The sequence below is a fragment of the Pteronotus mesoamericanus genome, unplaced genomic scaffold (genome assembly GCF_021234165.1).
Source record: "Pteronotus mesoamericanus isolate MK-2021 breed Mesoamerican mustached bat unplaced genomic scaffold, CSHL_Meso_final contig_78, whole genome shotgun sequence".
NCBI lineage: Eukaryota > Metazoa > Chordata > Mammalia > Chiroptera > Mormoopidae > Pteronotus > Pteronotus mesoamericanus.
The window spans coordinates 23,004,230-23,031,936 of NW_026555258.1; the positions used below are offsets into that span (position 1 = coordinate 23,004,230).

At 39.3% G+C, this 27,707-nt stretch overlaps 1 protein-coding gene across 3 annotated transcripts in view; it reads right to left on the reverse strand.

The window, feature by feature from the left end:
- Positions 1-7,210: 7,210 nt before the first annotated feature.
- Positions 7,211-27,707, reverse strand: part of FKTN (fukutin) — a 43,702-nt gene continuing 23,205 nt past the window's right edge. For all 3 annotated transcript variants that reach the window (XM_054584579.1, XM_054584578.1, XM_054584580.1), the window contains 3 exons: positions 24,056-24,189; positions 22,468-22,595; positions 7,211-10,392 (listed from right to left, as the gene is read on the reverse strand). In XM_054584579.1, the coding sequence (XP_054440554.1) occupies positions 10,179-10,392; positions 22,468-22,595; positions 24,056-24,189 (476 nt within the window). In that variant the 3' untranslated portion in view covers positions 7,211-10,178. The remainder of the gene's footprint in view (positions 10,393-22,467; positions 22,596-24,055; positions 24,190-27,707) is intronic.

The following is a 27,707-nucleotide window of genomic DNA, read 5'->3' on the forward strand; positions in this document are numbered from 1 at the left end:
TTGCCCTAGAACAACTAGAACAGGGAGACCAGAGTTGGAAGAGGTGAACAGTCAGTCAACGGGGGAATGAGGACCAACTGAGACCCAGAATTTGACATCCCTCCGGAGCCCATCTCCTTTCCTGGCTTCTGCTTTCCCCAGCTCCTACAGCTAGGTCTGCTCATGGAGAGTCTGTCCTGTCCTGGTTTCTAACTGAAGCAGCAGGCGGAGAGTGGCTCCAGCCTCGCCCCCACATCGCTCACGCGGCCTCCACTGGGGTGCCCGCACCTAACATTGACCACTGTGTCCCCGCTCCGCACCCCTTTCCAGAAATTGCCTTCATGCCTTTCCCAGAGCCTGGGATCTCACTACCAACTCTCCCGCCCCAGTTCACCCAACCAAATTTTTGTCTTAGCCCTAATTCCCTGGAACCCTCTGGCTAAGAGCCTACCTCGGTCCAGCTTACATCCTCTCTGTGGCCGTCAGCATTGCTCTTGAACTCCACTTCACACCAACGCCCAGTGCCCCTCAGCCTCAAATACTTCTTGTCCCTGGACCCCCTGTGTCTGTGCCTGGTGCTGACTGGCAATTCCTGGGAGTGACCTTACCTGAGCCTCCTGGGGTCTAATGCCCACCTGGCTAAGCCTCCGTGCTCTGCAAATTTAGGGATCCAGAATCAATGTTCGTGAATCTAAATTCTCCCTAATTCTTACTCTGGCCTTAGAGGGACTTCATGAATGTTTGTGGAATCATCGACTGAACCTTGGCCCTTAGCACACTGCCCGTGAGTAGGCATCGAGCCAGAAGGGCAATCTGAATGTACTGTGCTCTTATTCAGATGACCCTTCTCCATTTTTCTCTTATCCAAACCCCAGAGCAGGATATTCACAGCCTCCACAATCTGGTCCTTGCCCACCTTTCTAATTTCTTTTTAAAAATACTATTTATCCGTATACAGCCAGATGGTCTTATTCATTGTCCCATAAAGTCCATTCTGTGACTTTATGGACTCTTTTTATTCAGAAATATTTTCTTTCTTTTCCTCATTTATTCAAATTTTCTGTTCATTGAGTCTTAAGACCCAGCTGTCCCTCTCCCCACCCTGCTTCCTGGAGTGTTTTTAGCCTCGGGTGCTCAGGCTGCCCTCTACGAAGTCTGGCACCTTTGGTCCACTTACCTAAGCTGGTCTTTGAGGCTCGGTTCTGTTAAGTGTTATGGTTTAATCCCATGTCTAGCTCCCTAAAAGACAGTCCTTGCATCGGTGCCCTTGAGGGCAGGGCCCCGTCTTATCGCCAGTCCTCAAGACAGCGCCCTCAGCTGGAGGCCTTTGAAATACCTAATCTTACAGAAAAATTACTACTTGGGACTATCAAGAAAATACAAATTCATAGGATTTATACCAGAGGCAGAAACACAAACAAGATACTATTAACAGTAGCTGTCATGTATTGAGCATCTACTATATACCAAGCCGTGTACCCGATACTGTAGATTTTCTACAATTCCTATAATAACCCTTAAAGGTAGGTATTAATTTAAACCCCATTAGTTGAAAAAAGTTGGAACTCAGAAGTTAAATAACTAGCTCAAGATCACAAAACTGGGAAGTGGCAGTGCCTGGGTTTGAGTGCACATTTCTAAAAATCCCACGCCCTTGCGGGTCCCATTAAACGCTCTGCACTCACATACTACTACTGCGTGGTGCCACTTAATTTAAATTAATTAAAATTACAGTAAACATTCAGTACCTCAGTTACACCGGCCACTTCCAGCATCACAGAATCCTCTCTTCGTACGGCATCTCTATAGATATTCTCTTCTCCCACTAAGATATGGGGAGGAAAATAGCTCCTAGAAAATTATGACTGGCTTGATATGAGGAGGGGACAGTGCCCTAAAAGCAAAGCCTTTTCCTTTGAGTTGCCCTTTGGTTTTTCTGCTCAGCAGGATCAGGCCAGATTAGAGGGTTATACCGTTTAGTCTCCAAAACGAGCTCACATATACTCCACCTTAGAAGAATACTATCATTCTTCTAAGACACTGGAAAGACATTCGGTGGTAATACATTTTCAGAAAATTAGTCACCCAACGACCTTTCCTGCAACATTCACTAGAAGATATTCTCCACATTATTGAGACTAGAGAAAAATAGTTTGAATTTTAAAGTTTTAGATGAAAAAATACTGTGATAAGTATGAAATTAAAAGTTACAGAGACCTAAGAACAATGACACCAGCAGCTGAAGGGCTTTTGCTGATAAATCTAATTGGGGAAGAGTCATCTACAAAGAAAAGAAAAGAGTATTAAGTGAGTAAATAAAGCTTAAAGAAGGTTATTAAATTTATAGAACAAGTCAATGAAGAATTGAAGGAAAGACACACCAAAAAAAGCTTAAAAATCTCTTTCAAAAATTGAGACAAGATTATTCCTTTTGATTTTTATGATGAAGAGTGTTATATATTATAAATGTGGAAACTGTTGAAGGACACCCTCTAGTAAAATCATATAGAACAAGCGATGGTGCGCAGTACACATTAAAAAAGAAAACCATAAAAGGAACAACTACAATGTTCAGTGTGATCATTATTTAAAACGTTAGCCATTCAGGTAGCGTGCAGCGTTACCTCACTGTGGTCGTGAGATATCTCACTGTGGCCAAAAACCGCCGCTGGGACACGGCGAAGCGGAGGCCCAGGCGCAACGACTGGGAAGCTCTGACTGGGGTCACTCCTTATGCCAGTGACAACACAGAAAATGGTAACTTCTTTCCTCCAGTTTTATTTAGATTGATTGATATATAACTTGTATGAGTTTAAGGTATACAATATATAATTTGATACCTGTATATATAATGAAATGATCAGTACTGTAAGTTAATGTCTGTAGTTCATTTTTTCTTGCGATGAGGACTTTCAAGATCTACTCTCTTAGCAACTTTCAAATATACAATGAAGTATTTATTAACTATAGTCGTCACACTATAAATTATGCCCCCACAACTCACTTGTAACTGGAAATTTGCACCTTTCAACCTTCACTCAATTCCCCCATCCCCTGCCACCTGCCTCTGGCAACCACCAATCTCTTCTCTGTTTTTGAGTTTGGTTCTCCTCTATTCCACATATAAGTGAGGTCATACAGTATTGGTTTTTCTCTGACTTGCTTCCCTTAACCTAATACCCTCAAGGTCCATCCATGTTGTTGCAAAAGGCAGGATTTTCTTTTTTCATGGCTGGATAATATTCCATTCTATATATATAGCAATTTTATCTGTTCATCCGCCAATAGACACTTAGGTGATTTCTATGTCTTAGTTATTGTAAATAAAGCTGCAGTGAACATAGGGTGCATACATCTCTTTGGGACAGTGATTTCATTTTCTTCAGCCATATAACCATAAATGGGTTTGCTGAATCATATGGTAGCTCTGTTTTTAATTTTTTGAGAAATCTCCATTCTGTTTTCTATAGTGCTATACCAATTCACATTCCCACCGAAAGTGTAAAAGGGTTTCCTTTCCTTCACATCCTCACCAGCAATTGTTATTTCTTGTCTTTTCAATAACAAACATTTTAACAGGTGTGAGATATCTCACTGAGGTTTTGATTTGCATCTCCCTGATGATTAGTAATGTTGGCCACCTCCTCCTGTACCTCTTGGCCATTTGATATCTTCTTTGAAAAAATATCTATTCAGTTCCTCTGCTCACTTTTAATTGAATATATGTATTTTTGCTACTGAGTTGTATGAGTTCCTTATATTTTTTGGATATTAGCTCCTTTTCAGGTATACGGTTTGCAAATATTTATTCCCAGTCTATAGGCTGCCTCTCATTTTTGTTGCTTCCTTTGCTGTGCCGAAGCCTTTTAGTCTGATGTCATCCCACTTATTTTTGCTTTTCTTGTCTGTGCTTTTGGTGTTATATCCAAAAAAATCCTTGATAAGACCAATGTCAAGGGGCTTTGCCTCTGTTTTTATCTAGGAGTGTTATGGTTTTAAGATCTCACAGTGAAGTTTTAAATTAATCTTTAGTGAATGTTCGTGGGTGGTGTAAGATGGAGTTTGTTTCATTCTTTTGTAATGAAATCTTAAATTTTCCCAGCCTTATTTATTGAAGAGACCGTCATTTCTCTATTGAGTATTCTTGGCTCCCTTGTCAAATATTAGTTGACCATATATGGATGGGTTTATTTCTAGGTCCTCAATTCTGTTCCATTGGTCTGTGTATCTGTTTTTTATGCCAGCACCACAGTTTTGATTACTGTAGCATTGTAATATGCAGGAAGCGTGATGCCTCCTACATTGTTCTTTCTCAGGGTTGCTTTAGCTATTGCTTTTGCTTATTTGGTTAATGGTGTTGAATATGTTTTTAATGTGTTTATTTGTCATTGTATATCCTCTCCAGTGAAATGTCCTTTCTTGTCTTTTGATCTGATTTGATTTTTTAAAAACTTGAGTATTGAGATTCTTCATAGAGGCTGGGTAAAAGTCTTTTTGTCAGATATGCACTTGCAAATATTTTCTTCTTGTCTGTAGCTTGTCTTTTCATCTTCTTCATGAAGGCTTTTGCAGAGAAGCAGTTTTTAATTTTGATGAAGTTCAATTTATCAAATTTTCCTTTTATCGATTGTGCTTTTGGTATTGAGTGTAAGAAAGGACTTTTTGCTTAGCTTTAGATCATGAAGATTTTCTCCTAATCTTTTATCCTAAAAGTCTCATTTTACATTTAAGTATGCGATCCATTTTGAATTCATTTTTGTATAAAGTAGTTGAGAGTCTTTTTTTGCGGGGAGGGGAGTGGGAGGGCTATGTATCTCCAATGCCTCTACCACCATTTGTTGAAAGGCTATCCTTCCTCCATTGAATTGCTTTTGCAATTAAAAAAAAAATCAGTTGAGAATATTTGTCAATTTCTGAATTCTTTATTCTGCTCCATTGATTCTGCTCCCTTTACCAATACCATGCTGTCTTTATCACTGCATTAATTTGCTAGGATTGCCTAACAAAGAATTACGGGTTGGATGGCTCAATCCACTGAGCCACACCAGCCAGGGCTGATTACGTTGACTTTTGAATGCTGAGCCAGGTCATATAGATGTGTAATATATCCCACTTGGTCATGATGTATAATTACTTTTTAGACATTGTTGTCTAAATAAAATAAAATAAAATAAAACGGAAATTTATTTTTCCCAGTTCTGAAGGCTTAGAAGCCCAAGGTCAAGGTGTTGGCAGGGTTGGTTTCTTCTGAGGGTCCCTCTCCTTGGCTTGTAGATAGCCATCTTCTCCCTAAATCTTCATATGGTCTTCCCTCTGGGCTTGTCTGTACACTAATCTCTTCTTAAAGGGACACCAGCATATTGGATTAGGGCCCCTCCCCATATGACCTCTTTTTACCTTAATTACCTCTTTAAAGGCTCTATTCCCAAATACAGTCACATTCTGAGGTACTGAGGATGGGGACTTCGATATAAGAATTTGGAGGGAGGGACACAGTTCAGCCCAGAACAAGTACTATAGGCATATACAGTAAGCCTTAATATTGGGTAAAGTGATTCTCACTTGTAGTACAAGACGTTAGTCTCAAGTTATAATTAAAAAAATTTTTTTCAATCAACAGTTAATTAGAATTAGAGTAACTACTGCATTTCAAGTCAGTAGGCAGAGTTTAAGATCTGTGTTACCTCTAAACTGCAGCTTTTTTGTATGTAAATCAAACGTCTACCCTACAGGGTCAGCTAACACACCTATTGAAATGTAAGGACAAACTTAAGTCTTCCAATTTCAAATCTTTTTGCTACTTTACTCTTGTCAAGATTGCTTCAGCTATTCTAGACTCTGTGCCTTCCCACATACATTTTTGCAATAAGCTTGCCTATGCCTACTAAAAATCTTGCTGAAATTTTGACAAGAATTGCATTAAACCTATAGAAGTGACATCTTTACTATGCAGAGTTTTCCAGTCCATGAATATGGTACATATCTCTATTTATTTAGGTCTTTGATTTCTTTCATCAGCCTTTTCATATACAGAACTGTATAAGTTTTAAGTTTATGCCTAAGTACTTCATTTTCTTTGGAACGATGCTAAGTATACTGTACCTTTCATTTCCGTGTTCACATGTTCTGTATAGGAATGCAATAGGTTTTTTGGTGTTGATCTTGATCGTGTTTATATATATAGTGACCATGCTAAATGCACTTACAACCTCCAGGAGGTTTTCTTTTCTTTTGGGCTTGTTTGGGTTCTTCTTGTTTTGTTTATAATAGATTTCTTGGTATTATCTATTACCAATATAGACAATAATATCATCTGAAAATAGTTTCATCTCTTTTTTTCCAATCTGTATGTCTTTTATTTTTCTTGCCTTGTTTCAGTGGCAAGAACATCCAGGATTTTACTGGGTAAGAGTAGTGAAAACAGACCTCCTTGTCTTGTTACCAATCTTAGGGGGAAAACATCCAGTCTCTTATATTTGTCAATATGATTATGTTGATTTAAAAAAATTTTTTAAAGATTTTATTTATTTTTAGAGAGAGGGAAAGGGATAGAGAAAGAGAGGGAAAGAAATATCAACGTGTGAGAGATACATCAGTCAGTTGCCTCTCAAACACCCCCAGCTGGGGACCTGGCCTTCAATCCAGGCATGTGCCTTGCCTGGGAATCGAACAGGCGGTTTTTCAGTTTGCAAGCCGGCACTCAATCCACTGAGCCACACCAGCCAGGTCTGATTACGTTGACTTTTGAATGCTGAGCCAGGTCATACAGATGTGTAAATATATCCCACTTGGTCATGATGTATAATTACTTTTTAGACATTGTTGGATTCAGACAAACTAGGACGTCTTACTTCATGCCCTGTGTTGTTTCCTCTACCACAGCTACTCTTCACAATTCTGACTTTAGTTCAAACCCTATAAAAGCCCTTTTTAGGTCTTTCTTCCTGAAATGTCATGGTTCCTCAGGGTGGGTGTTCTCTCTTGCCGCAACAAGCTCATAAACCTAACTTTCTTTGAGTACAGGTGTCTTCCTGATGGTCCTTGGCTGAGAGGCATCATCACTGAGAACTCTTAGGTTCCTAGGCCTGAGCTTTGTTGCACTGGTGGCAAGGTTACGATTTTACCAGGTTGCTTATGTATGTTTGCTGCTGTTATTTCTACTGTAAACTTCAAAAATAAGCACAAAATATCTCAAGAGATAAGAAAAATTTTATTCACCATCACAAACTGGATTATATATTACAAATTCTGATCGAAGTAATTATATTAAAGGTATTTTCAGTAGTACCACAAATTATCTGTACCTGAAGATAAAACCAAATAGTAAACTGGTAAGCATACACTAAAATTTACTCATGTTTAAAATATCACTTTGTTTAGAAAATTCACATACGTGGTTTTCTGGTTATGAAGTGGAAGGGCCACATAAATAGCTACATGTGATTTTCATTTACCAAACACACCACATATTCACCATGCTCTGAAGTGAGTCATCAGAAGGCTACAAAATCTTGTAAACTTTTTTGACATGGTGCATGACACAGCATAACTGTTTTAGAGAATAAAATACAGTACTTTTAACTCTCCTAATGCCCCCTGTCAATGTCACTGTGAGAGCTACTGCTACGTATATAGCTACCTGGCTGGCTAGTATGCTCCTGCCTACTCTCTGCGTTGGGCTGGGCTAAGGGATGGCAAGCGGGGGCATTCTAAGCGGGTGCTGAGAATATAGATGCAGAGATTTCACATTAGAAAAATGTGTATTTGCTTTCTTTTCACTGGTTCTGTACAAAAGCTATTACTGCCGAATTGGTCTGGCTGACTTACACACTACAGTTAGAATTTCTCTCTGATGTGCAGCAGCTTAAAACAGCATCACACACTCTGTTTATTCTTACCTAGTTGAGACAGAAGCGCAAATTTGGGGAATGAAGGTGGAAATGAGTACTTTGAATTATCTTTTATTTTACTGATACAGTCATTCACCAGGATAGACAATTAAATCAAACTAAGTATTCTAAATTCTTTCCCTTTCCAAATCATGACTTATATCTGATTTTGGGCGGGCGGAAATTTACTAATAAGGAGGTGAGGATTTACCTCTGGGGAAAGGCACATACTGAAAAAAACAAAAGTCCAGAGCAGAGCAGGCACAAAATCTAGGGAGCTACAGAGAATGAAATGCCTAGAACCAAAGAACTAGGTAGCAGATGGGATAGTCTAAAAAGACTCTAGGAGACAAAAGTTTGACCAATAAAATTAAAATAAATACAAGTTCTATTTAGAGAGGGAGGCAACTTGGGAAAGTCTCTGAATTCATAAACCATACAATTTGTCCTTTAATACCTTGAGAGAATGAAAATTTTTCTCCTAAGCAAATTCAGTCATGCAACCTTCTGATTAAGAATGGTGCCCTGACCCCCAGTTTCTTTTATCCCTTTTGAAGAATAATTAGAAAACTACTTGGAAGGCAGAAAATGAAACATTTCTTGAGCACTTACTTAATCTTAGGCCTGATGCTAAGCACTTCATATTTCATTTAATCTTTACTAAAACCCCTTGGACACATCATTTCCCCAACTCACTCATGAGAAAAGTAAGTTTGACAGGTCCCCTACCATAAATTCCACATGATGAAGCTGGGATTCGAACTCAGGCCTCATTGAAAAGTTTGCCACCTTTTTTACGCCAACATACTGCCTGCCCATTATTCTCTAGTTTGTTTTTTTGTTTGTTTATTTATTTATTGCCAGGAAAATCTGATTCTTATTTCTTAATTACTGCAAATGAAGAGAGTGGAGAAAAACCTGCCCATCTGGTTCAGACAGTAGTCCTAAGCAGCCTACGCTTCCTTTCCTGGACCAAAAAAGAAAAAAGGAGAAGGATTTATTGTGCCTAGAATATATAGTCACTTAGAATATATAATTAAAGTGACTCATGAAGAGATGGGGAAGACTGAGCCATCCCAGCCTAATCAGGGATGTATTTTGTGGAGGAAAAGGAAACGAGGATTTCAGAGTGGGAGGGAGAGCAGGGAAGTCTTGAGTTCTTGCCCCATTGGCATTTGATATATAAAACCACTAACACCGATAGAAACATCACAAACAATATGCTCTGGGGTGGGGAACAATGACAAGGTTTTCCATTTATCTTCATTTTGGAGACCTGGTGTAGTTTTGGAAGAGAGAGGGTACAGGGAGGCTTACAAACAATGTAACTGAAGAGTACAGGAAGAGGTATTTCTATTAATATTTTAGTGTTAACATTAAAATTGGGAGTGCAAGCATTCTAAATCAGAGAATATTAAGTGTCCATGAATAGCTCGTATTTTTTACCTAACAGATGGTTGAAATGAAATAAGGAAAGCAAGTTTTGTGCCATGACAACCCTTTCAAAGTCATGTCTGGTAGCATGGTCTCACCTGAATGGTTTGTCAACAAGTGCTTTCAGAAGTCAGTGAAAATCTTCTCACAATGGCTGGAAATTTAAGCATTACACAAACATAAGTTCTGCTGTTACTTCACATATGAAAAGAGACAGTGTATGAAAGTTTAGGTATTTTTGACAAGGCTAGACATAAGCTCTCATTCTCTTACAGGATGCTGCCCTGTGCTTTAAATCAATTCCACAGCAGGATGCGTACAAAATGAACCTGCCAGCATCTTTTCTTCATGCCACCTGAAATCTGATCACTTGACTATTAACTCAGACGCCACAACCTGAAAAGTAGCCTAACATTCAAGCTTAAACACACAGACCAGGAATGGGTTATTCTTTTGAACTAGTATGTCCTTCCTTAACCTCTTGTGGTGAGTCCATCTGCCAGACCAAACATTGTCTACCATTTTGAAAGCACTTACAGAACACGCCCTATTCCATATGAGCTCGTCTGGGGGCGTTTCCCTCAAAGGAAAATTGGGACGCTTACCTACGGGAGGGAGAAAAAGAGGCAGGCATCTGTCACTCCTCTCTGCTTTCCGTGGTAGCCTAGCACTGTACCTGGCACATGGTGACTCCTTAATAGATGTTACATGAGAAGATTAAAACAGTTGGCTTTGGAGTTACAACTCTTTCTGTGTCTTCAAACTTGTCACTTTTCTTTGGCTCCTACTTATATTTCACAAATAGATATATATCTTTTTAGACACATATCCACCTGTTTTTCCGGAGGGGGAATTCTACTGTTTCAACCTACTGTCTCAGTATAACTGGATGACCTCGTCCCACTCGGAAATAGGCCAGATTCCGTTGGGCTGCACGTTGGAGGGAGAGCGCTTCCAGTCCCACGTCTTCACGGGAATCTTCCAGGTCTTCCCATAGTTAGCTTCAATGTATTCGATGGTTTCACAGGGCACACGGACCTTCATGTCTACAAACTCAGTCCAGCACAGTGCAAACTTGGGAAACAGGTATCTGTGGCAAAACAGAGCAGTGGGGAGAGGGGTTAGGCTTCAACCCTGGACATGTTCACCGAGGAGCACAGACGTTGGTGACCTCTTGGCTGAAGGACAGTCCTCTCCCATTGAATGGCTTTGGAGATAGATAGAGTGGACATTTTCTTGTTTTTGACTGTCCAGCATCCCTTTCCTCTTCTAATGTTAACAGCATCCCGATTTCCCTCCCCCAACCCCGGTCCCTGTGAGTCAAGAGCGCAGAGCCTGTCCCCAACCTCCCCAAATGGGTCAAAGTGACCCGGGCCTAACCAGTGAATTACAGCCCTCTATTCTGCGCTGGTGTTTCCTGAAAACTATTTCTTCTCTTCACAACATGGGAAGGACTTTCAGTAATGAAAGTCAGCTTTGGAATGCCTGTTGGAACGCCTGGGGAGAGAAGTGTTCTTTTTGCTGAGGTTTCTGGGTTGGCAGGATAGAAGCTGAGCACAGCTGGTGGCCACTTTCGCTCTTAGTCAAAGCAAAAAGCTGCCAAATGATGGAAGAAAATGACAGTTTGGGACACCCTGGGACAATGCTGGGATCCAGCTGTGGCCATTCCTTACACAAGCCCAGTGAACCGATCCATGTATAAATATTCCCTTTGACTACAAATCTAAACTTGCAATTCCTTTTTTTAAAAGATTTTGTTTGTTTATTTTCAGAGAGAGGGGAAGGGAGGGAGAGGGAAACATTGATGTGGTGGAGAAACTGGGGACCTGGCCCATAACGCGGGCCTGTGCCCTGACACCGAAAGGTCTCCAGTCCGTGATTGAAAGCTCAGGCCAGCACTCAGCCCACTGAGCCACACCAGCCAGGGCTGATACTTGCAATTCTTAGTACAGGGCAGGAAGCACGTCTAGCAGTAAGAAAGGACACCATACCCTCCTAGGCAGCCAGAGAGCCTGAATCAATCCTGGCAATATGATATTTTCCAACAAGAGCATACCAATGCTGGTGCCTTTGTGATGGGTCATGTTAATTTCTATATCCCAGACAGCTTTTGATAACTTCTCAGCTTAGACAGCTGAAGACAGTTCCAGGGTCTGCCAGGGTATCCCTCCAACTCCTTTCTAACTCCTACGGTAGTAAGAATTCCATACCACAGTGTGAGGACAGGGTAGACAGGACCCAGTGACTGGGCTTTTTCAGTGAAGCTTCACACTCCATTCCCTCCTCATATGCAGAAATACACATCCAATGCTTGCATGCACTGTTTCAAACTTCCTTAAAGGACAGCTAGACCAACCTTCTTCCTGCTCTGCGTTTTATTTTCCATCTGCCCTTTCAAACTCTCTGTCCTCAGCCCCAAACTTTCTTTTTCCTTACTCAATTTAATAGTTTACATATCATTAAATCCCCATCAAATTCAATCTGCTACCAAATACTAAAATAAACAGCACACATGTACGGTGAATCTTTTCTTTCACAGCCTGGGCTCCCCAAGGCCATGCAGCCAGCGCTGACTCCACGTTGCCTTCTCCGGCTTCAGTCCCTCACAAGAACCCACCTGTAGTCTCTAACTTTCCTCCTTTCATGTCAATGCTAAAGAACACTTCTAAGACAGCACAAGGAACATTAGTTGAGATGAGTTTTATTCTAGCTATAGCAGAACTATCTCAATTAGGTCTCAAATTAAATGAAAACGTGTTTCTTAAAGGTACTTTGTGGATCAGTAGATAGAATTTTATATATTACAAAGGGAAGTGAAAGCTACCAGCTTTGTTATATTTAAATTTTTATTATAGTGTGTTGCGGTTTTCTGAAAAATGTTTCCTCTCTTCACAACACGGGAAGGACTTTCAGTAATGAGATTTGAAGTGGCAATAGCAGATCACAGAAATCTGAAATATCAGAGGATTAAAGAAAAAAAAAAAAAAAAGAAACAGGGGAAAAAAGCCAGATGTCAAAATGTAATCATGTTGTGGAAATGAGATCTAACTGGGATGTTCTCCCAAGAAAGGTCAATTCTCATACATTCTGCTTTTGAATATCATTTTTTATCACCAGATGACTATAAAGCCGTACATGAAAATGAGAGGCTGAACAAATTTAAAGAAAGCAACAAGTCCCTTCTTCCCAAACCAATGGGTGCTGATGGTTAACGGACAGCCCCAGCTGGCATCTTTGAAAAGACGGCCACGGCCAATCTCAGAGCTGAGGAGGAAATAAGAGACAGCACAGCTCTACCATCTGTGGGTCCTACTTTTACTCTGCACACTCATATTCACAGAATTGCTTACTTTGTCATCAGACACATCCATCTATCGCCAGCCTCCACCCTCCCTAGTCAGACGTTGGTCAGCAGATGGCCACCTGTCTTGACCTATCAAGTTGACACACTGAAGTTGAAATGAGGCAAAAATCATGGTCTACCTAGTAACATAAGCCTGGAAACTTCTTTCTTAAATATTAGCCTCTACGGTTTCACCAAAAGGTGAAAGAAAATCATAGATCCAGGATAGAGAGGGTGAATAAGAGTACCACAAATTTTACAAAAGCAATGTTTTGAACTGTAAAAGATTTATGAACAAAACCAAACATTTTAAATATGTAAACAATGTTAAAATAACTCAAAGGCAGTTTAACTCAACTGTTAATTTTGTTCTTCAATAGAGACATCCCTAAACTTTTTCTTTTCACCAAGTAATTTTCAATCCATTCAGCCAAAAGAAAATTCCGACTTCCTAGGAGAAGAGAAAAGATAAACCATAAAATATAAAAACCCATGGTAAAATGGGATTGTGGAGAGGGTGGGGGAGGGATTAGTGACACAGAACAGCACATGCCATGTACTCTGTCCAGGTTACCAGTAAACAATGGCTAATAATACCCCATGGGACTAAAATGTTACCTTGGCTTTGAAAGCTAAGAATAAGTTCAGCTAAGCAGTTTGTACTTTAGAGCTCTGATAGGATCCAAAATGTGAACAGACTTAAATTCAGACAAAGCAACCTACCTTAATTCAAAGAATCTTCACACACACACACACACACACACACACACACACACATCCTTTTGTTCATTTTCTATTACATACAATTTTTACTTCATGTTATTTTTGCATGGAATAGTAGTTAGCATTAAGAGTTAGCTGGAGTACATCATTTTTCCCTCACAGACATCCCTAAAACCTGGGAAAACGACGTATTAGTGGTTGGATAAAGTAATTTCATCAGTTTAATTGTAAAACCTATAAACGTAACTGCTAAATGAAAAACACTTTTATTATTATTAGTTAGCTAGGCTAAGTGAGTTAGAGACATCAATTACAACTAAATCTGACCTTTTAAACCTAAGTTTACATTAAATTCTGAAGCTGAAACAGCAGAGCCGTTTTCTTAAACAACAATTCCTGTAAAACAACACAAATAGTTTATTCGCATTACCAATTCTGTCTCGTCTTTTAACTCTTAATTTCTTTTCCTTGTGTCATTCCAGTGCCTTAAACCCTCTGGCTTAACAGAAGTAGGAAGAGCATGTATTCCTATGTTCTTTTCTAATTTTAACAGAAAAGTGTCTAAAGTTTTATTGTTAAATACAGTTGCTCACTCTAGGTTTTTGGTATATTCTCTTTATCAGGTTAAAGGAATTCTAGATCCCCTTTATTCCATGTCTACTAAAAAAACCTTCTTTTTTCTTTTTAATTAGGAAACTTATCAAAAGCTTTAAATGTCATCTACTATTATATTCTGCTGTGCAATCTCCAGAGGACAGAACAAGTAGTTATCCGTACCACAAGAAAAACAAGAAAAAGTTTTGCTATCAATGAGTAGACAGCATTTAAAGCTTATATGGACAGTTATCATTTAACACTGGAAGGCACACGCACGATGACCATATCAAAAACTGCCTATTTAAGGCATATGCACAAAACTTTTCAGGCCAGATGACAGAGCCTTAGGACATCTGTATTTCTACTGCATAAATTCCAAAAAACGAGACATCCAGTTCATCCACCGCCAGTTAAGACTCCAGCTGTGCTTGCTTTGTCTCACACACATTTTATAGGATTTCTCTTTGGATATAATCATAACAAAAAAAGATTAAATTATGAGTTAAAATTTCACACTAGATACATCACGCTTCTTTCATTTTGATCTAGGATTACCTAATCTGTCTAATGAGATTATCAGTTTCTCACTGCAGTTAGGTCTGGTTTAATCAGTTCACGGCTCTGGTCCCAGATATCTGTTTCAACTTGTGATACTGGACTCTTTTCTCTTGGTACTGGTTTTCTGAGTCATAAAATATTTTTTCTTTTTTTTTAACCTTTTAAGTCAACTTTTATGAGCTGTAATTCCCATGTAATGACATGCACCCATTTTAAGTCTTGACAAATGCATACACCTATGTAACCGCTGCAGGAGCCAAGCTTCAGCACATTTCTACCACCTTGCCTCCCTTGCTCTCCGGCAGCCACGCGCTCAATCCACCCTGGCCCTGCCAATCGCTGGTCTTCTTACATTCTTGCTTTGTTTTGCCTGTTCTACAATTTCAAATAAATACGGTGACTAGCTCGTACTCTTCTTACCTGACTTCTACGTAGGGGAATGTTGTGGAGAGACATCCCCGTTGTGGCCTCTATCAGTAGTTCAATCCTCTCTTGCTGAGGAGTATTCTGTTGTTTGAACAGACCATAATTTGTTTACCTGGCCACCAGAAGATGGACAGTTGGATTGTTTCCATTTTATTGGCTACCATGAATAAGAGTGCTACCAGCATTTGTGTATGAGTCTTATCGTGAAAATGTTTTTATATCATAAAATGCTACTTTGTAGAATATTTTATAGAATTACATTAAAAAAATATATGACAGTCTTAATATAATTTACTTCACGTAAATAAAACATCTGCTGCTTATTCATTCTGAGGTAATCTCTTAAAAAAGCCAAATCTTACTATATAAATAACTGCCACTTCTATATATTGTATAAGTACACAATTACCACATAAAATTCAAAGTTTTTCCCCAAATGACTCACATTTGCACTTCCTACTCACTAAAGGTTTGGAGACATAATTAAGGAGACCTGAGATATAATCTTTATGTTGTAAAATATAAAAGCATAAACAGTAGAACATGTGAGATCATTTTTAGAAAAGCCAATGTTTTAAATATACTCATTTAAAGGAAATTGCTCAATTTGCCTATTTAGCTTCCCAGCTGTAAGTACTAAGAAGACAAAAGTGTTTTTTTGAGAGCTACAACTAGGAAGCATAGTGTCTATGAAGCTGAGAGAACCTATGACTGGGGACTCAACAACTGTAGCCTTTAACTTCTTGTGAAGCAGAGTGAATGAAAACAACTGGGCTGACTTAACTTTATGGCTTTGATTCCTCAAAGGCACTAGGTGGGACCAAGTTAGCAACCTGGCGTCACCCTATCACCTGAGCGAAACACCACAGGCCGCACACTCAGGAGGGCCCGGTTTTTAGTTCCAAGTAGGGCTCGGCTCTCACCTCGGCCTGACAGACTGACCAGACCTGATTCTAACTATACCTCCGAAAGCACAGACCAATCAGCAAAAGTACCCAAATAAAGCATGAGGCTGGTAAAGAGGAAAAAAAGATTTGGAAATTCAGAGGAAGGGGAGATTCTTTCCAGTTAGAGGTACTGAGGAGCAGCTTGAAGACGGAGGCCACTTGGTGCTCTTGAATCGAAGAACTGGAACTTGTGATGATGTATAATAATCTGGTACTACTCACTGACATGCTTGAAATCTTGGACTCAAATCAAGTTTCGAAAGGCCAGGGGTCTAAATGCAACGTGGTATTTTGGATTAGATATTAGAACAGACAAAGGACATTAGTGGAAAAACTGGTGAAATACAGACCGAGCCTGGAGTTTAGTGAACTGTGATGCCCCAGTGTTGGTTAATTAGTTTCAACGAATGCACCACGGTGACAGTACGTTAACCAGGGAAACTGGGACACTGGTGTACAGAAACTCTGTTGTATCTTCCTAACTATTCTGTAAATGTAAAATTATCACAAAATTAAAAGTTTACTGAAAAAACAGGAGGGAAAAAATGGTAGGTAAAATAAAACATGCTGACAAGGAAGATTATGGAGGCCTGTAGAGATGCTAAGAGCCTTAAGAAGTCTAAGAAAAAACAAGACATTAAGGAATAAAATGCTATACTTTAACTGGCATGAGAATATTGCTTACACATATCCCTCTATTTCTCAAATGACAAAATCAAATGATAATTCTGCTTCTGGAAATCTATTCAAGGCAACAGTCCCTAATAAAGCTTTTACTTATTGTACAAAGATACATACAGAGCTTTTAATAATAAAACATGGGAACAATCTAAATAGAAAAATAGATAAGGAAATGTACTAGGCCTTTCTCCATATTCCTCCTGTCTACCTAACAAACTTGTCTATTTTTAAGCCATACTTCCTTGCCTTGCTTCTAGCGGAAGATGATTTGGTATTTCAACCATACCTGACACATATAGTCATGAGCTGCTTCATGAAGGGGATACATTCTGAGAAGAGTGTCCTTAGGCGATTTCGTCGCTGAGCAAATATCATACGTTATACTTACACAAACCTAGATGGTGTAACCCACAGTACACAGAGGCCACATGGTATAGCCTATTGCTCACAGGCTACAAGCCTGTACTGCATGTTACTGCACAAAACAACACAACAGGAAACCAAGCACAAAAGAAAATGACGCTATCAAAAGAGGTAGTAAACACGAGATGAATGAGGCTGCTGCCAGCATCACACTGTTCTACAGCAAAATTATTTTAAGTAGAAAGGCTCTAAAGTAACTTTATAGTATAGTAAATACATAAACCAGTAACAGTCATTTATTATCATTATCTAATACTATGTACTGTATTTGACTGTACGTGCTGCACTTTTATACAATCGGCAGCACAGCAGGTTCGTTTATACCAGCATCACCACAAACACCTGAGGAATGTGTTGCGCTACAATGTTAAGATGGCTACGAGTCGCCATACAGTGGGTATTTTTCAGGGCCATTATAATCATATGGGACCACCATCATGTAAGTGGTCTGCAGTTGGCTGAGACGTCATTATACAGTATCTGACTGTACTTCAATCCCCATACTGCTGATAGAGTACTTCAGTGTTTGTCTCAGGGTCTACATTAGGAGACCCTCTGGAGAAGAAACTAAGTCATACTCACATCAGAATTTTCAGCACATAGCAGTTAATGCATTTTACAAAAATTAAATATTAAGTTATATTGGAGCCACACTTAGATGGGAGTCTGGCCGCAGAGAGAAAAGATCCAAAATTTCTTAAGATATATATAATAAGCAAAAGCTGCAAGTATCAGAAGCTATAAGGAGCCTACCACAAGCCCAGGGGGCAGCAGGTGTCCAGTCAGAGGACACCAAGGTGGCTGCACTACCCTGACAATGCCAATAAACAGAGGTGCTAGTTTCAGGGAGGGAGCACAGGAAGTCCTCACTTAACCTCATTGCGAGGCTCTGCAACTTCAAGCAGACATAAAATGTAAAAACAGTTTTGTCAGTGGCTAATTGATATAAACAAGAGTTCTGTTCCTACAGCATCTCATGAATGCTATAATGAAATGACATGGAACAAAATGAATTTTTTCAAGGACCTACTCATTAGCAATATCATGCAGATCATGGTGACACTAACACTGTAAATTGATAAGAATGCAGGCTCTAAAGTGACACGGTCCTAGGTCTGAGTCTTAGCTCTGCTGTAATTTCCTCGTCCATAAAATAAAGGTGACAATGATAAAGTCTCCCTTATAAACTTGTTGTGAGGGTTAAGTGAGATGATGCACATAAAGCTTGGCATAGTGCTTAGCATATAGCAAATACTTGATAAAAGTTAATTATTATTATTACCATTAGTATTGCTCCTCAAACTTCTGGCCTCTACTTACATCAGTTGATTCAGATGGGAAGGAAAGAAGTACCTCAGGGAAATACGGGCAGCATTTGTAGGAACTGTGAAGTTGTGGAATAAAAACTCACATCCAAGAGGCATAATTATTACTTCATTACTTTTATTAATGGTGATTGAAGAACAAAAATAAATATAAAAAATCTAGACAATATTTAGGAGGAGAATTTAAATTTTAGGTAAAAGAACGAATTCAGGTAAAGGAGTGATGGACTAAAAGCTAAGGATGGAATAAACATTAGACCTGGAAAGAAAATGCTTGCCCAGGGAATAACTAACCCCTGTACCAAGTTACTGCTATATTGGAGCAACGCAGTAGTAGTAATAGTAATGTTATAATAGTAATAATAAATAGCAATGCTAGTAGCAGCAGTAGCTAGTATCTATATAGCACTTACTAGTCATGTAGTGTTCTAAATGAAATTACATTCATTAGCTGACTTAATCTATTAACTCTTAGGAGAAAGCAGTTTTGTCTAAGAGTCCAACAGGTCTGGAGTTAAATCTTGGCCATGCCACTATGGCAGGATGACCTTGAGTGAGTTACTCAACTTCTCTGAGCTTCAGTGTCCTCATATTTAACTGGGAGTGAGAACATATAACCCATAGGGATAATGTGAAGATGATTGGAGATTATAAAGTACCTATTACAGTGCCTAATATCTAGCTGATACCATGGTATCTCTATCTTTATTGATGCTGTTAATATAACTATTATTAAATCTTAGGACCAAAAACATAGTTCTGAGGGCAAAGAGTAAAGTTTCTTTTTTTTTGGTCCTCACTCAGGGACATTTTTTCATTGCTTTTTAGAAAGAAGAAGGGAGAAAGGGAGAGAGTGAAACCTCAATGCAAAGAAGCATCGATTAGTTGTCTCCTATACGTGCCGAGACCTGGGATTGAACCCACAACCCTTCAGATATGGGATGACGCTCCAACCAAGTAAGCCTCACCAGTCAGGGCAAGAGTAAAGTTTTGAAAGGAAAAACTTTTTTATTCCTTCCTGAGCTCTGCTCCAACCTTTTAAAAAAATGGTAAGCATTCTAGGATACTGTTAAGCTTTCCTCAGAATTAACCATGCAGGAATAAAAAGTGAAATATTATAAAGATAAAAAAAGAGCTTTAGACTAGCTCTGAAGGCTCCTCCCCCTCTAGAAAATACTACAGTTCTTTGAAGCAAACAGTGCTGAAAAGAATGAAAATGGCATATGGCTGGGGGAATCTTCCAAAGAAACTACTGTACGCAGACATCCCGTTCTTTTCTCTGCCTTTTAAGGTCATGGTAACATGATAGAAAATCTGGGACTCACACCATCTGTCCAGACAGTTCTATCACTGCTCATTTCTCTTGTTAAATAGTCAGAACACTTCCCACTTCCCAAACACTGCTACCATAAAGAGCAGTTAAAGCAGAATGAAAGAAGTTCTTTTTATTCAGAAATGTAGTGGTTAGAAATGAACAGTTCTTTTGAGGTTTGTGGGTTTCAGATGTCAAGTGAGAAGAAATTCAAGTATTAAAAGAAAATTCAAGAATAACAGGATTATGATACTGGCTCTACAAATCATCTTTCTTAGAAAAAGGTGACATTCTCATATGAGTTCTGTAAAAATAGATTTGGCAGTTTAATACTGAGATAATTATATAGGTTTCTAATCTCTAAATTTCTCATAAGACTGAGAAATAGTTTTCTTTACCACCACCACTACTACTACTACTACTACTAGTATTAATAATAGTAGCTAATAATTACTTAGAACTCAGGACATGCTTAATTCTATTCAAAACCCTTTTCGTATATTAACTCAACCTTTAAATCTGCTCTATGGCAATTTCTATTATTATTCCTATTTCACACTTGAGGAACCTTAGGGTCAGAGAAGTTAAATAATTTACCCAAGGTAATATAGCTAGTAAAATATAGAGCTGAGATTCAAAAACAAGCAGACTGGCCCCAGGCCTTTAATTTCTATGCTATACTTACTTATAGTTTTTTTGTTTTTAAAATGACTTAAAAATTTTTTAAAAACTGTTTATTAATTTTAGAGAGAGAGGAAAAGAGAGAGAGAAGAAAACATCAATTGGCCGCCTCCCATATGTGCCTCAACCAGGGATCACAACCTAGGTATGTGCCCTGAATGGAAACCAAACCCATAACTTTCTGGTGTACAGGAAGATGCTCCAACCAATTGAGTTACTGGGCCAAGGCCGATTTACTGATTTTTAGAGAGAGAAAGAAAGAGAGAGAAACATCAATGTGAGAGATAAATGCTGATCAGTTCCCTCCAGTACATGCCCCAACTGGGAATTGAACCTGCAACCTTTCGGTGTGCAGGACTGTGTTCCAACCACCTGAACCACACTGGCCATAGCTCTTACAGCTTTTTTTAAAACGCCTCTAAATTACACATGAAATGTGGCATCTTTACCATACTTTGAATAACAAACTGTGGGACTTAACACCCCCCATTTACCTAGTCACAACGAGAGTGTCAATTATATACTCATTAACTTATAAGCGGAACTTTCTGTTGTCAAAAAGCAAAATAATTTTTTATATTAAAGAAAACACTTCAAGAATAAGCTCCGGGGTCAATGTCAACTTGGGGATGCTTTATCACTTTGAGCAGAAGGTTTGGATTACTCTCAAACCTCCAGAACAAATTTAACTTTACATGAAGACTCCTTGCCTTCAAATAAAGATTCAGCGGTTCCAGTGGAGTACGTCAATGTGTGCAGGAGAAACCAGGCTGAGTGGGGAATTCCTCTTCCGTGTTATAGACCATTCCCCTCTGTGCCCACGGCTCAACATATTCAATGATCAAAGCACCAATCTCAGCTTCTTGGTGAGGTACACTTATGCCCCTAGTCACATATCTACCCTAGTAATGACAGTAACAATATCAATCACATTAGTAAGCATAGTAACAGTATTAAGTAACAACAGCGATAACTATTTACTTAATAAGTACTAAGCACTATGCTAAGCGCCTCAGACTGTCAAGTATTCTAGCAAGAGAGTGGGAAGTAGTGATTAAAATTATAAATTCTAGAAACAGCCTGCTATCTGACTCCTTCACTTATTTGCTACGTGATCTTGAACAAACTATATAAATTCTCAGTGCCTAACAGAATTATCTACCTCTTAAGGTTGTTACGAGGATTAGATGTGCTAATGTAAAGTGTGCATAAGGTGCCTGACTCACAGCAGTACTACCCCAGTTTGGGAGAGGAGATTAATGCCTAGGAGGCTTCGGGTCACCCGTTGCTTAGGTGCAGCTGCGGTCTCCCAGGTCAGCCCGACGCCAAAGCCCCCGCTCCTTGGGTTCTCAATCCCATTCATTCTCTCTCAGAACTGGGAGTAGGCTAACTGCATCATAAAGGACAAGCACAGTTACTCTGGCGTTATTTTTTTGTCTTTTCTCATCAAGGAGTTTTACTATGGCAGCATTAAAAAAATATTTCAAATGCCAATCTAACATACTGCATTCCTTCAGTTCTGAGACACCACCACCAATTTTTCCATCTGTGAGTCATGTGTCTTACGATTATAATTGGCAGTTTTTCCTTTCTTAGTGGCGCAAATGGTGCATTTTACAGTGTATATCATCTTATATTTGACAAAACATGGTAGCTGTTAAGCCCAATGAGCATCCTTTAAGGATCAGCTCTCAGTCCATGTTAAAGGCACATGTCAGAGAACGCCCAGCAATCAGGGCCTCACCCCCTTCAACCCCAATTTCGTCACTTAAACTCCCCTTCGCTGTAACTTATCTCCTCACTGCCCTTTAGCCATTCCCACCCAATCATCAAGCTCCTACAGCTCTAACTGCCAGTCAGCGCTTTGGCTCAGGCTCTGGGCTTGGGTTTGTGTTCCTTGTTTTGGTTTAATCTTTCTGATGACTCAAGGGCTTCTAATCATAAGGACCCTTTGGACTGACAAACCAGGGACACTTCCTCCTGCAGAGGGTCCGGGCAGGTGGTTCTCACTTCGCAAACGGAACGGGGCTCTAAGGGTAAGCTGAGAAAGTGCTAGCGGATAATGGAGCCTTGCAGAGTCTTTTTCTTTTTCTCCAACCTCTGAAGTTATTTCTACTGCCCCTTTTATAAATACTTATCTGATTCATACTTAAATTTTTTTCCTGTTTTAGCCTGAGTGCCTCCATTCCACATATGGTCAGTCTCTTCATAGAAGAAAAAAATGTCAAGTTTCACATCATCTTTTCCCTGGAAAGATAGTTCCAAGCTGTCTTCTACCTAAAGGGAAGAAGAAAGCCTTCACAGACTGAAACAAAGGAAATACACATATTTTAAATAAAAAAAGAAAATCTTTTATATAGAGTATTGATTTTAAGATACATGTTTTTTTCAAGTTGGAGCACCTCTGAAATTCAGTAGCATGTCATCATTTGATTTCTTTCTTATTAAATTCATATAAAATAATGTTGCTTCTTACAAACGATGACAACTCAGGATAATGACTTAACAGTGGTTAAATTATCACTCTGCAGAACATCCTGTTCCTGAGCCCCCTTCTGACTAAAGAAAGAAAAGAACCAAAGCCAAATTACTTCCTTTAATCAAGTACAACTGTCAGGAAAGAAGTTTTTCATTATACTTAATAAATAAGTACTGAAGTAAATGTTGTATTATAGGAAGCCATATACAGACCGTAGATCATTACAATACGTACATGAAAAAAATAAAGTTAAAGGTACAAAGAATTTTGAGTATATTTTCCTAAAGAAACTTAACCTGCAAATACTTCTGTTCCCATTGCACTTGGTGCATCTGTCTGTTACAGAATCAACTGCATAATTATTTATGCAGTTTTATCCCTTTCCAGTTAGTGACCTCCTCTAAGGTAAGGACTGTAACTTACTCATCTTTATGTCCTGGGCGCAGAGGACAGTGACGGGCACGAGAGAGTGACTGATGTTTGCTGAATGACTAGAGTTCTACTGCTTTGGCTTGGACTTCAGGAAAATATTTTATTAATTAAAAAAAAATAAACTGGAATATTTATGATAAGGAAAATAAGCTTCCAGTGACTACACATACTTCTACTTGATTTCCAGGACAATACCATCCTGAGAACAAGAAAATTAATAGTAAGGTGATTGCAAGGGATCATAGACTTAGGGCACAGGAATCAAATTGTCTAAAAGGAGATTTCATCTAAGCCATGATGACCTATTCCTGGCTGATCTCAGAGAAAATTGCTATGACCTAGAACAGATGAAATAAACAAGAAATTCACGTACTGTTTGAAATGAGTCTGTATTTCTAATCCTTAGCAATCAATGAAATATCTCGTGTTGATAATGATAGGGTGCCTGAGTGAACATAAAATTAAATGACTCATGAGAAACAACAAAACTTCAGGTAGGGTAGGTGGGATTCCTATTTATTATATTAATGTATATTACATATTATATTAGTTTTATATTATATTGTTGCCTAAGATAATGAGAATAAACTCATCTCCAAGAGTCCAAGGTCTGTCTTTCTATCATTGTTAATAGAAAGCCAGATACTGTAGTTTTCTTTAAATAGTGCAGAGGTCACAAGTGCTAGCAAGCTTCTGCTGAATTCATCCTGGGAATACCAAGTGAAAAAATGATGCATGCAACGTTCTTGATCATTTCTGAGTTGTTTAATACAAACTTTACTTTTGAGACATGTTACTTATGAAGTAAAACATTTTTATTACTGACCTTCCCAAATTTGTGTTTGAGTGGAAGTCCTGCATCCTGAAATGCTGGAATAATATTAGATTTGTAATCTTGTATAAAAATTCCTATGTCAACATCTTTACTATAAGAAATAATACTGCACTGCCGGTACCATCCTGAAAAAAAGAAAAAAAGAAAAAATATAATAAAACTTCTTTAAAAACTTAAGTTTGGAAAAAATTAGTCATTATGATAAAGAGGGCTTTGTAACAGTGGATTTTATTTCACAGGATTAGAGTTAGAGTGCTTTACTAAAATTATATTTTAAAAATTAAATCCCAAACTAAATTTGTGGTTATAGGACCCATCTGTTCAAAAAGCCGATCCTTTCCTCCTTCCCCCCTTCCTTCCTTCCTTCCCTCCCTTCCTCCCTCCCTCCCTCCCTTCCTTCCCTCCTTTTTTCTTTCTTTTCTCCCTTCCTTCCTTTTACTGGTCTGAGCACTAAGCATCCTCAAAAATTTTCATAATGTGTTTTAATTTCTGAATAAACTATTAGCTTTAATAATGTAGGTGGGCCATACATTTAAGAAAATTAGACTTTTGATCAAGATGGAGGCATAGGAAAACGTGGCTCACCTCCTCACATAACCACAGCAAAATTACAGCTAAAATTAGAGCTAAACTACAGAAAAAATAGCACTCAGAACCATCAAAAAAAAAGCTGTATGGAAGTCCAACAACTAAGGAATTAAAGAAACCACATTCATCTGAACAGGTAGGAGGGATGAAGGGACGGAGATGTGGAGACACAGATATGTGGAACAGGCTGGTTCCAAACCCACTTACGGTGGATATAAACAAAGGAATGTCTCAGGAGCGAGAGATCCCAGCCGCACACCAGACCACGCAGCCCAGAGTTCCAGGGCCAGGAATACAGGTCCCCATAACTTCTGGCTATCAAAACCAGTAGGAACTGGGTTGGCGGAAGAAACTGTGGGATTCTCAGGTCTCTCCTCTAGGAGGGCCCTGCACACGGACTTACTCAGACTCACTCCCTCTGGCCTCTGGCACTGGGGCAGGACCTTGAATGGCACCAGTGGCATACGGGGAAGAACTGAAGTGCCGGGCATCAGGGTGAGAGTTGGGGGACAGCTTCCTCCCAGACAGAGCTGCAGACAGCGGCCATTGTACCTTTTCTGAGCCCTCCCCACACAAAGCCACAGGGCAAGGCACCACATCTGAGTCTCCATCCACCTGACTCACATGGTAGGTCCTGCCATGATGATTACCTAAGGGCCTGCCCCATCCAACTTACAGGCCCACCCAAACTGGTAACGGTGGCTTTTCTATATGATGGGCTGGGCTAGGTGCAGGTTTCAGACCTTCCTAAATCTACCCCAGCATGCAACACTGAGTCCAGCCCCCGTTACCTCTCACTGAGTGGCCCCAGGCCAGGCACTAGCAGCAGCTATCTGCAGATTGCTTTATAGCTTAAGCCAAGGGGCCCCAGAAAGAATACTGGTGGGGAGGCTGACCTTGGCCTGCACCACCTGGGAAACCCCAGAGCCTGCATATCCAACAGACAGTCCCAGACCACGTTAGACACCCCTACCCAACCCTCTCCACAAGGCAGGGGTCACAGGCAGTTCTACCAGCTGTCTTAATTGGGTAAATCAATCAAGGCTCATCTGCAAGAGGATAGAGTACTCAGCCCACACAGAGGGCGAACATCAAGGACCCAGCTTGGGGGGTAAGGGAGGCTGTGCCACTGGACCCTACAGAACACCTACTACATTAGGTCACCCTACCAAGATATGGAGTCGAAGCAGTTCTACCTACTACATAGAAACAAACACAGGGAGCTTGCCAGAATGAGGAGACAAAGAAATATGGCCCAAATAAAAGAACAGAACAAAACTCTAGAAAAAAGAACTGGAGTTTTAAACAAAATGGAGATAATCTATCAGTTGTAGAGTTCAAAACACTGGTTAGAAGGATGCTCAAGGAACTCAGTGGATACTTCAAGAGCATAAAAATTATCCAGTCAGAAAATAAAGGAGACACTAATTGAAATAACAATTTACAGGGGATCAGCAGTGGAGTGGATGAAGCTGAGAATCAAAGCAATGATTGGGAACATAAAGAGGAAAAAGATATCCAATCAGTAGAGCAAGAAGAAAAAAGAATCCAAAAAACTGAGCATAGTGTAAGGAACTTCTGGGACAACATCAAGTATTCCAATATTTGCAACATATAGGTGCCAGAAGGAGGCGAGATGAAGCAAGACATTTGAAACCTTTTTGAAAAAATAATAAATAAAAGTTTTCCTAATTTAGTGAAGGAAATAGATATACAAGTCCAGGAAGCAGAGTCCCAAACGAGCTGGAGGCAGAGAGGACCACACCAAGACACATCACAATGAAAATGCCAAAGGTTAAAGATAAAGAGAATCTTAAAAGCAGCCAGAGAAAAGCAGATAATTACCTACAAAGGAGTTCCCGTAAGACTGTCAGTTGACTTCTCAAAAGAAACTTTGCAGGCTAGAAGGGATTGGCAAGAAGTATTCAAAGTAATGAAAGGCAAAGACCTACAACCTAGATTACTCTATCCAGCAAAGATATCTTATAGAATCAAAGGGCAGATAAAGTGCTTCCCAGACCAGGTGAAGCTAAAGCAGTTCATCATCACCAGATCATTATTATATGAAACGTTAAAGGAACTTATTTAAGAAAAAGAAGATCAAAGCTATGCATATTAAAATGGCAATAAATACATAACTGTCAATAATTGAATCTAAAAATCAGACTAAGCCAACAAGCAGAACAGAAACAGAATCTCAGATATGGAGGACACTGGGGTGGTGGCCAGCGGGGAGGGGATGGTGGTCTGGGGGAATGGGGAACAAGGTGAAAGGGTTAAGGAGCACAAACGGTAGGTACAGAATAGGCAGGGGAATGTTAAGGCAAGTACAGGAAATGGAGTAGCCAAAGAACTTATATGCATGACCCATGGACATGAAAAAGGAGGAGGGACTGCCGGAGGGAGCGGGGGGTGCTGGGTAGAGGGGAGCAAAGGAGGAAAATTGGGACAACTGTAATAGCCTAGTCAAAAATAAAATGAGACAAAAAAATTAAAATTACTTTTGAGAATGTTTAATCAGAAAGCTTTAAGGATGAAGACTGCTTTTAAGATATGTTAAAAAATATATAATTTAATTATTTTGCTTAAACAATATCCCTTTTCTGAGTAATAATTTGAGGAACTTAACGGCTCTGAATAGCTCATGTCTAATGGGTCATATAAAAAAGAAGAGCAGTATCAACCTCAATTTTCAGCATACTGTTGAAAGATATTTCTGGTATTTACTATGTATCTAATTCTCAATCAGGTACTATAGTACTATTCTTAAAAAAACAAAATTTATACCTTAGTATTGCTAAGGGCTCCTTAGTCTCCCTTATTATCCTTCAAAGATTTCCATCCAAATTATGAAAAAACTAAATAAATGTCTAAGGTTATCTTCATAGGTATTGCTATCTAGCAATACTGTTTGGAATTCTAGACTTTCATTTTATTTTAACATGAATCTTTAGAAGCCTAAGATAGGGTGTATCTCTTATGCTTTGAGAAAAATCTACAATCCACATCTGTAAAAGAATCATAAGCTATTAAAAACAGGGCTGTTGGCCTGGCT